General features: G+C 39.8%; 1 protein-coding gene across 12 annotated transcripts in view; it reads left to right on the plus strand.

Moving 5' to 3' along the window:
- The window catches only part of neb (nebulin), a 64,180-nt gene that overhangs the window by 18,181 nt on the left and 30,793 nt on the right, over window positions 1-15,206 (plus strand). For all 12 annotated transcript variants that reach the window (XM_071480983.1, XM_071481054.1, XM_071481084.1 and 9 more), the window contains exons 40-80: window positions 11-118; window positions 240-551; window positions 670-876; window positions 960-1,064; window positions 1,668-1,775; window positions 1,890-2,201; window positions 2,305-2,508; window positions 3,850-3,954; window positions 4,090-4,197; window positions 4,504-4,815; window positions 4,931-5,134; window positions 5,290-5,394; window positions 5,850-5,957; window positions 6,048-6,359; window positions 6,463-6,666; window positions 6,822-6,926; window positions 7,382-7,489; window positions 7,581-7,892; window positions 7,993-8,196; window positions 8,285-8,389; window positions 8,794-8,901; window positions 9,025-9,336; window positions 9,437-9,640; window positions 9,743-9,847; window positions 9,978-10,085; window positions 10,185-10,496; window positions 10,595-10,798; window positions 11,033-11,137; window positions 11,299-11,406; window positions 11,549-11,860; window positions 12,175-12,378; window positions 12,487-12,591; window positions 12,734-12,841; window positions 12,936-13,247; window positions 13,413-13,517; window positions 13,707-13,805; window positions 13,955-14,056; window positions 14,184-14,291; window positions 14,411-14,722; window positions 14,837-14,941; window positions 15,051-15,155. In XM_071480983.1, the coding sequence (XP_071337084.1) occupies window positions 11-118; window positions 240-551; window positions 670-876; window positions 960-1,064; window positions 1,668-1,775; window positions 1,890-2,201; window positions 2,305-2,508; window positions 3,850-3,954; window positions 4,090-4,197; window positions 4,504-4,815; window positions 4,931-5,134; window positions 5,290-5,394; window positions 5,850-5,957; window positions 6,048-6,359; window positions 6,463-6,666; window positions 6,822-6,926; window positions 7,382-7,489; window positions 7,581-7,892; window positions 7,993-8,196; window positions 8,285-8,389; window positions 8,794-8,901; window positions 9,025-9,336; window positions 9,437-9,640; window positions 9,743-9,847; window positions 9,978-10,085; window positions 10,185-10,496; window positions 10,595-10,798; window positions 11,033-11,137; window positions 11,299-11,406; window positions 11,549-11,860; window positions 12,175-12,378; window positions 12,487-12,591; window positions 12,734-12,841; window positions 12,936-13,247; window positions 13,413-13,517; window positions 13,707-13,805; window positions 13,955-14,056; window positions 14,184-14,291; window positions 14,411-14,722; window positions 14,837-14,941; window positions 15,051-15,155 (7,191 nt within the window). The remainder of the gene's footprint in view (window positions 1-10; window positions 119-239; window positions 552-669; window positions 877-959; window positions 1,065-1,667; window positions 1,776-1,889; window positions 2,202-2,304; window positions 2,509-3,849; window positions 3,955-4,089; window positions 4,198-4,503; window positions 4,816-4,930; window positions 5,135-5,289; window positions 5,395-5,849; window positions 5,958-6,047; window positions 6,360-6,462; window positions 6,667-6,821; window positions 6,927-7,381; window positions 7,490-7,580; window positions 7,893-7,992; window positions 8,197-8,284; window positions 8,390-8,793; window positions 8,902-9,024; window positions 9,337-9,436; window positions 9,641-9,742; window positions 9,848-9,977; window positions 10,086-10,184; window positions 10,497-10,594; window positions 10,799-11,032; window positions 11,138-11,298; window positions 11,407-11,548; window positions 11,861-12,174; window positions 12,379-12,486; window positions 12,592-12,733; window positions 12,842-12,935; window positions 13,248-13,412; window positions 13,518-13,706; window positions 13,806-13,954; window positions 14,057-14,183; window positions 14,292-14,410; window positions 14,723-14,836; window positions 14,942-15,050; window positions 15,156-15,206) is intronic.

The following is a 15,206-nucleotide window of genomic DNA, read 5'->3' on the forward strand; positions in this document are numbered from 1 at the left end:
TCTTTTCTAGAAACTTTACAAAGCCGGTATTGTGGAGATGGCCAATAAGGGCTACAACCTCAAACCAGATGCTATCTCTATTTTGGCTGCCAAGTCTGGTACCACTATTGCCAGTAATGTAAGTTGTAAAAAGCTTTCTGTATTAAATCAATATTCACAATATAGCTGCTAAAACTCATATTATAGTACAGTATGAGTACAGTCTTTGTGAGTGACAAAGTATGTGTTTGCTGTCACAGTACAAGTACAAGTTGGCTTATGAGAAAGCCAGAGGCCACCATGTTGGCTTCCGCAGCCTCCAGGATGATCCTCTGCTGGTTCACTACATGGAGGTGGCTAAGATGCAGAGTGACAAGAACTACAAGAAGGACTACCACAAGGCCAAGCTGAAGTATCACTCCCCAGTGGATATGATGAGTGTGGTCCATGCCAAACAGGCCTCTGCTGCTCAAACTATGGCTGGATACAAGCAGATTATCTCCCGCTACACAGTGTTGCCTGATGCCATGAACCTGGAACTGGCTCGTAACATGCAGTTCATTGCCAGTGATGTATGTAGAGAGTGTGACTTATATGGAGATTTTTAAACAAAAATTCGAAGTTTTACATATATGTTACCATTGTGTACCATTGTGACAAAATACTGTCTCTGTCGATTTTCCCCCTCAGAACCAGTACAAGAGTGAGTATCATAACTACGTCAGAGGAATAGGATGGGTTCCTATTGGATCACTGGATGTTGAGAAAGCAAAAACAGCCGGCAAGGTTTTCAGTGAGACACAATACCGTCAACATCCTAGCAACTTCAAATTCACCAAGGACATGCACTCTATGGATCTGGCTCTGGCCACTGCCAATAATCATATAATGGATAAGGTACTGGATAGGACTGAACATGAAATTAACAGAAATGTATTTTCTATTATTAGTCTGTGAACCAAGTACATTTTGGTTTTTAGCAATCCTACACCAAAGGCTGGGAGAAAGATAAGACTTCGATCCACATCATGCCTGATGCAATGGACATTATTCTGGCCAGAGGAAACAGGAGAAACTACAGCGAGGTACAGTAGAACCCCGTCATTTTTCTACACACATTTTCCACAATTAGTCTCTAGGTCTGCTATGATTCATACTGGAAAGAGTTTTTACACTAGAAGTGACATTGCTTTCAAAATACTACCATGAACAGTTTTTATTAATATCAATATTCATTAATATTGATATCAATCAATGTCATACAAAGTGCAGTAAACAAAAACCCCCAAAGCAAATCAATATTTGGTGTGGCCACCATTAATCTTTAGAACAGCACTAGTTGTCTAATTCCAGACTGACTCTGTAATGTTGAGATCAGGCCTCTATGGGGACCAAGCCATCTGTTGCAGATCCCCTCGTTCCTCTTGTCACTGAGGATAGTCTTTAATTACTCTGGCTGTATGTTTGGGGTCATTATCATGCTGCAGAATGAAATTTTCGATTCATCAGAAGCCTCCTTGAAGAATCTAAACATCTAAAGTGACTAAAACCTTTGCACAGCACTGTATAAGCAGTGGTAACCACAACACTTATACATTCTGACAAACAGGAATTCGGTACACCACTTGGAGTCATTGTATTAATCTCTTCATTTTAAAGTAAACATGCTTTTCCTTTTCTCTCTTCAGAAACTGTACAAGCTGGACAATGAGCTGTCCAAGAAGAAGGGCCATAATCTTCGTGCTGATGCCATTTCAGTCCAGGCTGCCAAGGCCTCCACTGCCATTGCTAGTGATGTAAGTGTCTGTGTGGTATTTCTATACTATCCAACCAAATGGACATATAATTTGTTATGTTTCCTCACTCACCAGAGTTTGGTTATTAAAAATCTCTCACATTTGCTTCTTTAGTACAAGTACAAGACAGGATACCGTAAGCAGGTGGGTCACCACATTGGTGCTCTCAGCATCCAGGACGACCCTCTGCTCATGCTGGCTCTGAACTCAGCCAAGATTGCCAGTGATGCTCTGTATAAGAAGGACTTCAACAAGTCCAAGACCAAGTTCCACCTGCCAGTGGACATGATGGCCTTTGAACTGGCCAAGAAGAACCAGATCCAGGTCAACCACGCCAACTACATCACCCGTTTGCACAACTGGACTTGTCTGCCAGACTCCAATGATGTGGTCCAGGCCAGACATGCTTATAACCTGCAGAGTGATGTGAGTATTAATCCATGTGGAAACTTATCATGTTTATAAATGTATATATTTAAAGTTTTGGGAAACTTTCACCGTAATAAGCCTGCTGTTTTGTTTTGTCCAGGCTGTTTACAAGGAGGATCTGAAGATGTTGCAGGGTATTGGATGGGTGCCTATAGGTTCCCTGGATGTTGAGAAGGTGAAGAAAGCCGGTGAGATCCTGAGTGAGACAAAGTATCGTCAGCACCCAAGCAACTACAGATTCATAAGCACTACTGAAGACATGCCCATGGTGTTGGCTAAGGCCAATGCTCAGGTCATGAACAAGGTATTTCTTTTTCAGTTATTGCCCCGATATTTTATTGTTTTTCATATTTAAGATGTGTTTTCAATAGCTAATAACAGTTCAGAAAACTGTCCTTGTAAGCGTAGAGAAACTACTTCTGGGTTTTCTTTTTATGCCAAGGAATTTATATATTTTTTTTATTCAGTTATTTAACAATGAGCAGCATTGCAACATAAAATAGACAAATTAATTGAAAAAGAATATTCATTTTTATTTCATGCATTCGTACAAGTTGACCTACCTGCTACATTAGACAAGATAATGGAAAATTAGCTTATTTTATTAAACCAGATTTAACACTCTTTAAAAGATGAGTGTTATTTATTGGAAACAAACTGTTTAAATGTTGAGCAATAGTAAGTCTTTATTTAAAATTACCCGGTTTCTAACTAAAAGGGCAACTTCATTGTGATTGTTGAATTAATGTCATGCTACAGACAAGCATTAAATTCATTCAAATGTATTTTATACCCCAAATATTTCCTGAATTGTTTTATTATGTTAAAAGAATGTACCATAGTTTCTCTGGCCTTTAGTTTCTCTGGCCTTGTGAAAATAAAATCACATCATTTGAATAAAACGATAGTACATGTTCACTCTCACTGATACTGGACTACTTTTAAGTTTTGCTATTGCTACATAGCCCGCGTTTCCATTAACAGCTGTTTACTTACCAGTCTTGAAGAAACGATGTGAGTTCATCATCAAACTTCACTCCTTTACTCACCAACAGCTGTCTCCAGTGGTGGAAAGCAACGCCAGTGTTAACTCTTGCCTCTATCACACCTTTTCTTCTACTGAAGTTAGCATGCTAACCAGCTAGCCGATAGCAACTTACTTTAGCCTCCAATCTGCTCAGAAGACGTTGCGCTGCTCCAAGGGCGTATAATAAACTCTTGTCTTGTAAATACGACGATGGCCAAAGCTCTTGTGAAGCCACAATCACTACCACCTGCTCCCTGCGACAGAAAGTGAAAGGTTTAGTGATCAATGCAAACAACAATAGTGATAAAGACCAACCTTGTTTTGTGCCTCTACTTAAAAAAACAAAACAGAACACTGCGGCCTTGAGGTTTCATGGTTCTAACCCGGTCAGTATAATTATGACCCAAATTGAATGTGTATAAAACTGAAAAAAACTTTGTTGAAAACTTTCTCAGCTTGAATAGATTCAGCATAATATGTTACATTCAGGAGATGTCCACTTAGTGTTATCAGCAGGATTTTTATGCGACATCAGTATTGATTTAATTATGAATGCACGCTAATGGCATCTTCATCTGAATGTTTTACTTTTTGCATGGAATCTTACTTATTTCACAGCAAGCTTACATTGAAGCCTGGGAGAAAGATAAGACTACCATCCATGTCATGCCTGATGCTATGGATATTCTATTGGCCAAAGCAAACAAAGTCAACTACAGTGTGGTGAGTCTTTCTCAGACATTGCCAAAAAATTCAGGTTGCTGTCATAGCTTCTGAAACAATATACAGTACAGCATGATACTCCACCATTTTTCAGAAAATGTTTGAAGGTGTTTGTTTTTTTTCCCCTTTATACAGAATACGTATAAGAAGGCAAATGAAGAGGCCAAGAAGAAGGGATATGACCTGCGCAATGATGCCATTTCCATTATTGCAGCGAAGGCTTCCAGGGATATTGCCAGTGATGTAAAGCAGCTTCATTTCTACTCTTTATATTTATCATAAATAATATTTAATTTCATTTTAATATTTTAAGGGTAGTTAAATTAATAAGTAAAAAAAAGTAATATATTTAAATATAGAATATTATTTCATGCTACTATTTCACATAGCTAAAAATCTAATTAATTACCTACAGGATTGCATGCTTAATGTGTACTGACATTCAAAGTCAGCAAAATTCAGCTAAGTCTGAAAACTGTTTTTTCACTGATATTGTTGCTTTACAACAACTATAATATTTTGATTAGTTGTTTTGTTCCTCATTTGCAGTACAAGTACAAGACAGGATACCGTAAGCAGGTGGGTCACCACATTGGTGCTCTCAGTGTCCAGGACGACCCTCTGCTCATGCTGGCTCTGAACTCAGCCAAGATTGCCAGTGATGCTCTGTACAAGAAGGACTTCAACAAGTCCAAGACCAAGTTCCACCTGCCAGTGGACATGATGGCCTTTGAACTGGCCAAGAAGAACCAGATCCAGGTCAACCACGCCAACTACATCACCCGTTTGCACAACTGGACTTGTCTGCCAGACTCCAATGATGTGGTCCAGGCCAGACATGCTTATAACCTGCAGAGTGATGTGAGTATGAATTATTTAATTTAATACTCTGGAAAGTTATCATGTTAATGAATGTATATTCTTTTAACGTTTTAGAACATTTTTAACCATACGAAACACTTTGTGTTTTGTCCAGGCTGTTTACAAGGAGGATCTGAAGATGTTGCAGGGTATTGGATGGGTGCCTATAGGTTCCCTGGATGTTGAGAAGGTGAAGAAAGCCGGTGAGATCCTGAGTGAGACAAAGTATCGTCAGCACCCAAGCAACTACAGATTCATAAGCACTACTGAAGACATGCCCATGGTGTTGGCTAAGGCCAATGCTCAGGTCATGAACAAGGTATGAAATTATATTCACAGAATTAATGTGTAATATCAAACTACTCTATCAGCTATATCTGGATATGATAAGGAAATTATTTAATCATAAAAATGCAAACATGCGAAGTTTGTTGTGTCAGTAAATTCTCATATTATTGGTATCTGTGACGGCAGAAATCATATATTGATGCCTGGGAGAATGAGAAGACGAAGATCCACGTCATGCCTGATGCTATGGATATTCTTCTGGCCAAGGCGAACAATGTCAACTACAGTCTGGTACGTGAAAAATTAAACCGTTATGGTGGTACAGCAAGTCTTATTTGTGGATTTATTTCAGTTAGGGCTCTGAGATGAGATACGGTTGAAATCAGTATTTCATATTAATAAGTATATTTTCTGATATTTATAAACATATATCAAGGTAATTGAAATCACTTATAAGAGAATCAACTTAATGTTTGGTGAAATGAACTGTGTTCCACTATTATGCACTACATCAGACAGAACTCTTTATATGTGTAAAAAAAAACCCAACTTTTTGAAGATGTATTTTTAATTATGAGTTGCTTTGATTCATTAATTTGGATAGCAGAATTTCATATATGATTGCATCATCATGAAAAGATTCAATTTTAAGTTGTAAAGTTATGATACTGACTCATCACCTTGCCCCACGTACAATGGAAAATGAAGATATTTAAGATCTGTGCGTTGTTTGTGTTTGTTTTCAGAAAAAGTACAAACAGGCGCATGAAGATTCCAAGAAGAAGGGCTATGATCTGCGCAATGATGCCATTTCCATCATCGCAGCCAAGGCTGGCAGGGATATTGCCAGCGATGTAAGCTGTTGGATTTCACACATGATAAACAGTTGTTATACATTCATTACTGTAAATGTAACCATGGAGCTTTTTTTATGTTTCTTCCAGTACAAGTACAAGACAGGATACCGTAAGCAGGTGGGTCACCACATTGGTGCTCTCAGCATCCAAGACGACCCTCTGCTCATGCTGGCTCTGAACTCAGCCAAGATTGCCAGTGATGCTCTGTACAAGAAGGACTTCAACAAGTCCAAGACCAAGTTCCACCTGCCAGTGGACATGATGGCCTTTGAACTGGCCAAGAAGAACCAGATCCAGGTCAACCACGCCAACTACATCACCCGTTTGCACAACTGGACTTGTCTGCCAGACTCCAATGATGTGGTCCAGGCCAGACATGCTTATGACCTGCAGAGTGATGTGAGTATTAATCCATGTGGAAACTTATCATGTTTATAAATGTATATATTTAAAGTTTTGGGAAACTTTCACCGTAATAAGCCTGCTGTTTTGTTTTGTCCAGGCTGTTTACAAGGAGGATCTGAAGATGTTGCAGGGTATTGGATGGGTGCCTATAGGTTCCCTGGATGTTGAGAAGGTGAAGAAAGCCGGTGAGATCCTGAGTGAGACAAAGTATCGTCAGCACCCAAGCAACTACAGATTCATAAGCACTACTGAAGACATGCCCATGGTGTTGGCTAAGGCCAATGCTCAGGTCATGAACAAGGTATGAAATTATATTCACAGAATTAATGTGTAATATCAAACTACTCTATCAGCTATATCTGGATATGATAAGGAAATTATTTAATCATAAAAATGCAAACATGCGAAGTTTGTTGTGTCAGTAAATTCTCATATTATTGGTATCTGTGACGGCAGAAATCATATATTGATGCCTGGGAGAATGAGAAGACGAAGATCCACGTCATGCCTGATGCTATGGATATTCTTCTGGCCAAGGCGAACAATGTCAACTACAGTCTGGTACGTGAAAAATTAAACCGTTATGGTGGTACAGCAAGTCTTATTTGTGGATTTATTTCAGTTAGGGCTCTGAGATGAGATACGGTTGAAATCAGTATTTCATATTAATAAGTATATTTTCTGATATTTATAAACATATATCAAGGTAATTGAAATCACTTATAAGAGAATCAACTTAATGTTTGGTGAAATGAACTGTGTTCCACTATTATGCACTACATCAGACAGAACTCTTTATATGTGTAAAAAAAACCCCAACTTTTTGAAGATGTATTTTTAATTATGAGTTGCTTTGATTCATTAATTTGGATAGCAGAATTTCATATATGATTGCATCATCATGAAAAGATTCAATTTTAAGTTGTAAAGTTATGATACTGACTCATCACCTTGCCCCACGTACAATGGAAAATGAAGATATTTAAGATCTGTGCGTTGTTTGTGTTTGTTTTCAGAAAAAGTACAAACAGGCGCATGAAGATTCCAAGAAGAAGGGCTATGATCTGCGCAATGATGCCATTTCCATCATCGCAGCCAAGGCTGGCAGGGATATTGCCAGCGATGTAAGCTGTTGGATTTCACACATGATAAACAGTTGTTATACATTCATTACTGTAAACGTAACCATGGAGCTTTTTTTTATGTTTCTTCCAGTACAAGTACAAGACAGGATACCGTAAGCAGGTGGGTCACCACATTGGTGCTCTCAGTGTCCAGGACGACCCTCTGCTCATGCTGGCTCTGAACTCAGCCAAGATTGCCAGTGATGCTCTGTACAAGAAGGACTTCAACAAGTCCAAGACCAAGTTCCACCTGCCAGTGGACATGATGGCCTTTGAACTGGCCAAGAAGAACCAGATCCAGGTCAACCACGCCAACTACATCACCCGTTTGCACAACTGGACTTGTCTGCCAGACTCCAATGATGTGGTCCAGGCCAGACATGCTTATGACCTACAGAGTGATGTAAGTGCAACTTTCTGATTCTGTTTTTGATTGTCTTTTATTTTATGCTAATACCACAAAGTGTGTCACAACTTAAATTCTGTGCTACTGAACTTCACAGGCTATCTACAAAGCTGACCTGAAGTGGCTCCAGGGCCTGGGCTGGGTCCCCATTGGTTCAATTGATGTTGAGAAATCCAAGAAGGCAGCTGAGATCTTGAGTGAGAGGAAGTACCGCCAGCACCCCAGCACTGTTCCCTTCACCTCCCCCACAGATGCCATGAACATCGCCCTGGCAAAGAATAACGCCTTGACCATGAACAAGGTAGAGTTCATCATTATCTTGATTTGCAGTGGAGATCTCTTTGGTTAATAGCATAGTTAACACTGGAATTATTTGTGATTTGTTCCAGCGTCTCTACATCGAGGCATGGGAGAAGGAAAAGACCAAGCTGCATATCAAACCTGACACTCCTGAGATCCTCCTCTCTCAGCAGAATGCTATCAACATGAGCAGGGTCAGTGTAATTCTTATTGCACATGACAGGAAGGTCAATCCTGAATGTTTTTGTTTCATGATCTTGGCTATACCTTTGTCAAGACTGGTTCTTGTGTTGGAGGTGTTGTGGCAGTTGTGTTTACTTATAAACTGCTTTAAGCCTCATTCAGATTGCTCCTTATTTTAACTTTAATTAGCAGCCAGAAGAGATTCTCACAGCAGATTCTATGAAAATGATCCCCTGGGCAAAGTCCTACTGCAAACCTAACTGGGATATTCTTGAGATATTCTTTCTAAATGCCACAACCTTACCTCCATTTGGTATATTCCTCCTAAATATATTTTATAAGTAGATAGTTCTAACATTGTAGAATCACTTTTATTTTCATAAAAAAATTTATTTATTTATGTCTTTCTTTACAGAAACTATACAGACAAGGTTTTGAGGAGACAATCAAAAAGGGCTATTTACTCCCTGCGGATGCAATCTCTGTCAAGTCTGCAAAGGCCTCCAGGGACATCATCAGTGATGTGAGTGACTTCTACTGCATCAGATACAGTATTTCTTTACACGACCACTGAAACACTGAAATAAGGTACAATATGACAGATGCCGTAGTTGTAACATAAAACTTTTTCTGCTGATTTTATCAGTACAAGTACAAGACAGGATACCGTAAGCAGGTTGGTCACCACATTGGTGCTCTCAGCGTCAAGGACGACCCCCTCATCATGCTGGCTCTGAACTCAGCCAAGATTGCCAGTGATGCTCTGTACAAGAAGGACTTCAACAAGTCCAAGACCAAGTTCCACCTGCCAGTGGACATGCTGAGTCTTGAACTGGCCAAGAAATGCCAGATTCAGGTCAACCACGCCAACTACATCACCCGTTTGCACCAGTGGACTTGTCTGCCAGACTCCAACGATGTCGTCCAGGCCAGGAAAGCCTATAATCTTCAGAGTGATGTAAGCTTTTTTGTGACATATTCAACATATCTCAACATATTATAACATGTTGACTGTGCTCATGTGTCTTGATGTTCCGTATATGTGCTTTTCCCACCAGGCTGTATACAAAGCTGACTTGGATGAGATTGTAGGTGTGGGATGGATCCCCATTGGTTCACTGGATGTGTTGAAGGCCCAGAATGCAGGAAAAATTCTCAGTGAACGTCTCTACAGACAGAAACCAGACACACTGAAATATACAACTGACATGGCTTCAATGCCCATGGTCTTAGCCAAAACTAATGCTGATATCATGAACCAGGTAAAAGAAATCATATCCCTCTTTTACAGGTTTTGCACATTTGTTCGGTCTTTACCATGTGATTACAATTCGTGTTTTTTCTCTTTCTGTTTACCACCACAGAGAAACTACATTTCTGCTTGGGAAGCTGACAAGGTTAAGACTCACATAACCCCTGACTTGCCAGAGCTGTTGCTCTCCAAAGCTAATGCATACAACATCAGCAGGGTATGTTTGGTCTGTTTTGACTTGATGTAGTTTCAGTTGCTCTCGTATCTGTATTCCTGTCATTGAATATCAGTGTCATAGGCATCACTATTTACATTTTGTAATTCATCTCTTTTCATTCCTTTTTCAGAAACTGTACAGGGAAGGTGTTGAGGAAATGTTCAAAAAGGGCTACGACCTTAAGGCTGATGCTGTCTCTGTTGTTGCTGCCAAACATGGAAGAGAAATCATCAGTGATGTGTGTAACATGCAATTGAAATCTTTCCTCTCATATTTTGATGTGTGTGTTCTTGTGTTTATCCGTTTAACTATCACTTCACTCTTTCTCTCTATGCAGTACAAATACAAGACAGGATACCGTCAGCAGGTCGGCCACCACATTGGCGCTCGCTGTGTGCAAGACGACCCTCTCATCATGCTGGCTCTGAACTCAGCCAAGATTGCCAGTGATGCCCTGTACAAGAAGGACTTCAACAAGTCAAAGACCAAGTTCCACCTCCCAGTGGACATGCTGAATCTTGAGCTGGCCAAGAAATGCCAGATCCAAGTCAATGATTTCAACTACAGAACTCATCTGCACAACTGGACCTGCCTACCAGACTCCAACGATGTGGTCCAGGCCAGAAAGGCGTATGACCTGCAGAGTGATGTGAGTAATGAGAATTTTGTCATAATCTGTTTGCTGAATGCTGGATTAATTTATTTTTTTAAAACTCACCGTGACTCCTCTTGTCCTCCTACCTGTAGGCTGTGTACAAGGCTGACATGGAATGGATCAAGGGTACAGGTTGGGTGCCAATTGGGTCAGTTGATGTGGAGAAGGCCAAGAAAGCAGCAGAGATCCTTAGTGAGAGGAAGTACCGTCAGCCTCCCACCAACTTCAAGTTCACTGCCAAAACATGTGACATGCCATATGCCCTTGCTCAGGCCAATGCCCAAACCATGGACAAGGTAGGGATAATACATCTTATTAATGTTATTTCAATACATTTTTTTGTTGTTTTATTTTATCAATATTTTTTAAACATTTACAGAATGTCTCAGTAGTTCCCTTTGTTTGACACAAAAAAGTACAACTTGTTTTAGAAAAAGCTCTATAGTTTTTTGTTTTTGTTTTTTTTTGTGATGTTCAAGGACTCAAATTAAGTCACATCTAACTAAAACCTGTTAATATGCTGTTTACAGAAAGCATATGTTGCTGCCTGGGAGAACGATAAGACCAACATTCATATCATGCCTGACACCCCAGAGGTCCTCCTTGCCCAACAGAATAAACTCAACACCAGTCTGGTAATGCAGTTCCTCTCCATGTAATTGTATATCATCTTAATCAATTAATTGTGCTAAAGTTTGAGGAGTGAATGGCATGATCACATGATTGCTCAATACATCTTCTGTTAGGAAATTGTCTGCCCCAGACAACTTGACAACTACATTCTTTGTTTCCCCAGAAATATTATCGTCAAGGTTATATGGACACCATCAACAAAGGCTACCACCTTCCCAAAGATGCAATTTCTGTCTTATCAGCCAAACACTCCCGAAACATCATCAGTGATGTAAGTCTTTACCTCTGTTTTGAAAATTTTCCTGTTCCCTTCACTTTGTTATTTTACGAGCTGTATTTTTTACCCATATTCATTTTACAGTTATAATTTGTATTAAGAAAATGATCCAATTATTTCTCTCTCAAATTTTCAGTACAAATACAAAGCTGGTTTCCGCAATCAGTGTGGCCATCATATTGGTGCCCTTAGTGTCAATGATGACCCACTGATTTTGTTGGCCGCCCACGTAGCCAGGATCTCCAGTGACAACATCTATAAGAAGGACTTCAACAAGTCCAAGACCAAGTTCCACCTCCCAGTGGACATGCTGACACTTGAACTTGCCAAGAAATGCCAGATCCAAGTCAATGACTTCAACTACAGAACTCACCTACACCAGTGGACATGTCTGCCAGACTCCAATGATGTGGTGCAGGCCAGAAAGGTCTACGACTTACAGAGTGATGTAAGTACATCTACAACTACAAAGTTTAGGGATTAGGGGAGAGTTGATGAAGTAAGGAAGGATTGTTTGGAGTTTATTGTTAGCCCTTATTCTTCTCTTTTACTAAAAGGTATTGTTACTATAATGGAAAACACATTAAGTTCCATGCAAACTCATGTATTGTTTTGTTGAGATCTGTATATCTGTTAGTTTCATAGATATTCATATCACTCCCAACATTTCAAGCCTAGATTTGGATCCAACATATTTTAATTTTAATAGCAGGACAACAACAACCGTTTTTCATGAGGTTAAAACTGATATATCTTTTTCAGGCTGTATACAAAGCTGATCTGGAGTGGCTGAGGGGATGCGGCTGGTCACCTCAGGACTCTGTGGACGTCATCAAAGCTAGAAATGCCCAGACTATTCTCAATGAAAGGCTCTACCGCCAGCCTCCAAGCACTGTCAAGTTCACCAGCGTTGTGGATCTCCCAGCTATTGTTTTGTCCAAGCAAAATGCTGACAACCTCAGTGATGTGAGTAATGACATTTTCATCATGCTAAATGCTTTCTCTGGTGAATTTAAAACCTAAAACTAAATACTATGTACAGATATCTGTGATGATTCATTTTCTTTCTGACAGAGGAAATATAGGGAAGTCTGGGATAAAGAGAAGCTCACCATTCACCTGCCAAATGACACCCCCACTTTAGAACTGGCTAAGGCCAATGCTATCAACATCAGCAATGTAAGTTTGTATTATTACAATAAATTAGCACAAAGGTTTACATAAATATCTTAAAAGTATAAAGATGTTTCGAATTCCTTGAAATGTATAATTCTGATGATGTATGTCTTACAATTCTTTGGTGATTCTTTGTTCTGTGCAGAAACTGTACACAAAGGCATGGGATGACCAGAAGGCCAAAGGCTACCATATCAAGGAGGATGCTATCTCTGTGCTGAAGGCTAGAGCTTCCAGAGATATCGTCAGTGATGTAAGAAAAACTTATCAATAAGGTTTGATTACAGAAGATTAATAAATTAGCTATTTGTAGAATTTTCTTTAACCTTTCAGTTCTTGTCTTTTAGTACAAGTACAAAGATGGATACCGTAAGCAGGTTGGCCACCACATTGGTGCGCGCTGTGTGCAAGATGACCCCCTGATCATGCTGGCTCTGAACTCAGCCAAGATTGCTAGTGATGCCCTGTACAAGAAGGACTTCAACAAGTCCAAGACCAAGTTCCACCTGCCAGTGGACATGCTGACACTTGAGCTGGCCAAGAAATGCCAGATCCAAGTGAACGATTTCAACTATAGAACTTATTTGCATCAGTGGACTTGCCTTCCAGACTCCAACGATGTGGTCCAGGCCAGAAAGGCCTATGATCTCCAGAGTGATGTAGGTTCATGGTTGTGCAATTGGATCGCATTCTTTTCACCTACATTATTATAACAATCATCACAATTTTCCATTTCACCTCAATCTATCTATCTTATATTGTGATTTTTGTCCGTATAATTACATGGAAAAACATGAACAAATCTTCCTGCTTTGTTTCCTCAGGCTGTGTACAAAGCTGATATGGAGTGGTTACGCGGATGTGGTTGGATTCCACATGAGTGTGTGGATGTTATGAAGGTGAAGCATGCACAGAAGATCCTGGCTGATGTAAGTGTGACTGCTAATTAACTTCACTTTGACTTTGTCAGTACTTGTAAAATTACAGACATTTCTATACATTTGTGAAATTTTAAAAGCATCTTTAGAGTTAATTTAATCAGAAAATAATGTACACATATATCTTTAATAATTTTGCTGAATTATTTTCTGACATGCCTTTTCCCTGCTTTTATACAGAGAGGCTACCGTGTAAAGTTGGATGACCAGAAATACACAGTTCCAACTGACAGAGTCGACTTGGTCTGTGCCAAGAATGCTGCTGAGGTCCTCAATGAGGTGAGGATCCCTCTCTCTGCTTTTCAGATCCTGACTGGATATGTTTAAAGTCTTCTCTGCAGTTAAACCACCTGATAGAAAAGTGGTGATGGCACAAATTAGGCATTTCTTTAAAATTTTACTAAATATTTGTTTCTCACTCTTTTCAGGCCAAATATCGTGAGGCTTGGCACCAGGAAAAGACCAAGTACTCTCTGGTGGACACTCCAGGTCTTGCAACAGCCAGAGAGGTGGCTAAAAACGTACACCCGGTAAGATGACTACATGACTATATATGCTGCATATTTCAATTCAACATTGTCCTGTACTTTCACCCCTTATTATCAGCTTGATAAATGATACGTTGTGACCCATAATATGTATTTCCGTCTCTTGTAGAAACTGTACACCAAAGCATGGGACTCCGTCAAAGCCACAGGGTACTTCATGCCTGGAGATGCTGTGCCAATCAAGCAGTGCATCATGACATCTAAAATACAGAGTAAAGTGAGTAGCTAGACAAAGTTGCATCTGTTTGTTTAATAATAAGATGATTTACTAAAATTGTTTTTAATTTTATTGAGAACATGATGAGACGGAGATGATGATTTATGTCTGTCCTGCAGCACAAGTACCTTGAAGGATACCGTAAGCAGGTCGGCCACCACATTGGTGCTCTCAGTGTCCAGGACGACCCTCTGCTCATGCTGGCTCTGAACTCAGCCAAGATTGCCAGTGATGCTCTGTACAAGAAGGACTTCAACAAGTCCAAGACCAAGTTCCACCTGCCAGTGGACATGCTTCAGTTTGAACTGGCCAAAAAATGCCAGATCCAAGTCAATGATGACAACTACAGAACTCGCCTACACCAGTGGACTTGTCTGCCAGACCAGAACGATGTCATCCAGGCCAGGAAAGCATATGACCTTCAAAGCGATGTGAGTGTTCTGAAGAACTACACCAAGCTGGAACTTGTTTATCATACTCACACAATAAATTGATAGGAAATTCTTTCTTTACCCACTAAAATGTGTCTTTTTTTGTGTTTTTAGTATATATATAAGTCTGATCTGGAATGGATTCGTGGCTGTGGTTGGGTGGCAGCTGACTCTGTTGACCATGTCAAGGTCAAGAAGGCCCAGGAGATTCTGAACGATGTACGTTTACTGTGTTATTTTCTGTCTTTGGATTTGTCTATTTTTCATTTAGCCCATCTTGGTGTCAGTTCATTGTATCTCATTTTGATGCTTTATTTTTTATTTTCAGAGGCATTACAAAAAGAGTGCCATCGATGGTTTCGGAAAATTCACCCTGGTTGTGGACTGTCCTGAGATCCTCTTGGCAAAGACGAATGCTGCCAACCTCAGTGATGTATGTAAAAATCGAACACTTAAATTTCTAGATGCATTTGAATAAACAATT

Source organism: Trachinotus anak, unplaced genomic scaffold, assembly GCF_046630095.1.
Source record: "Trachinotus anak isolate AG129_WGS33_773 ecotype Australia unplaced genomic scaffold, CSIRO_AGI_Tana_v1 ptg000001l, whole genome shotgun sequence".
Classification (NCBI taxonomy): Eukaryota; Metazoa; Chordata; class Actinopteri; order Carangiformes; family Carangidae; genus Trachinotus; species Trachinotus anak.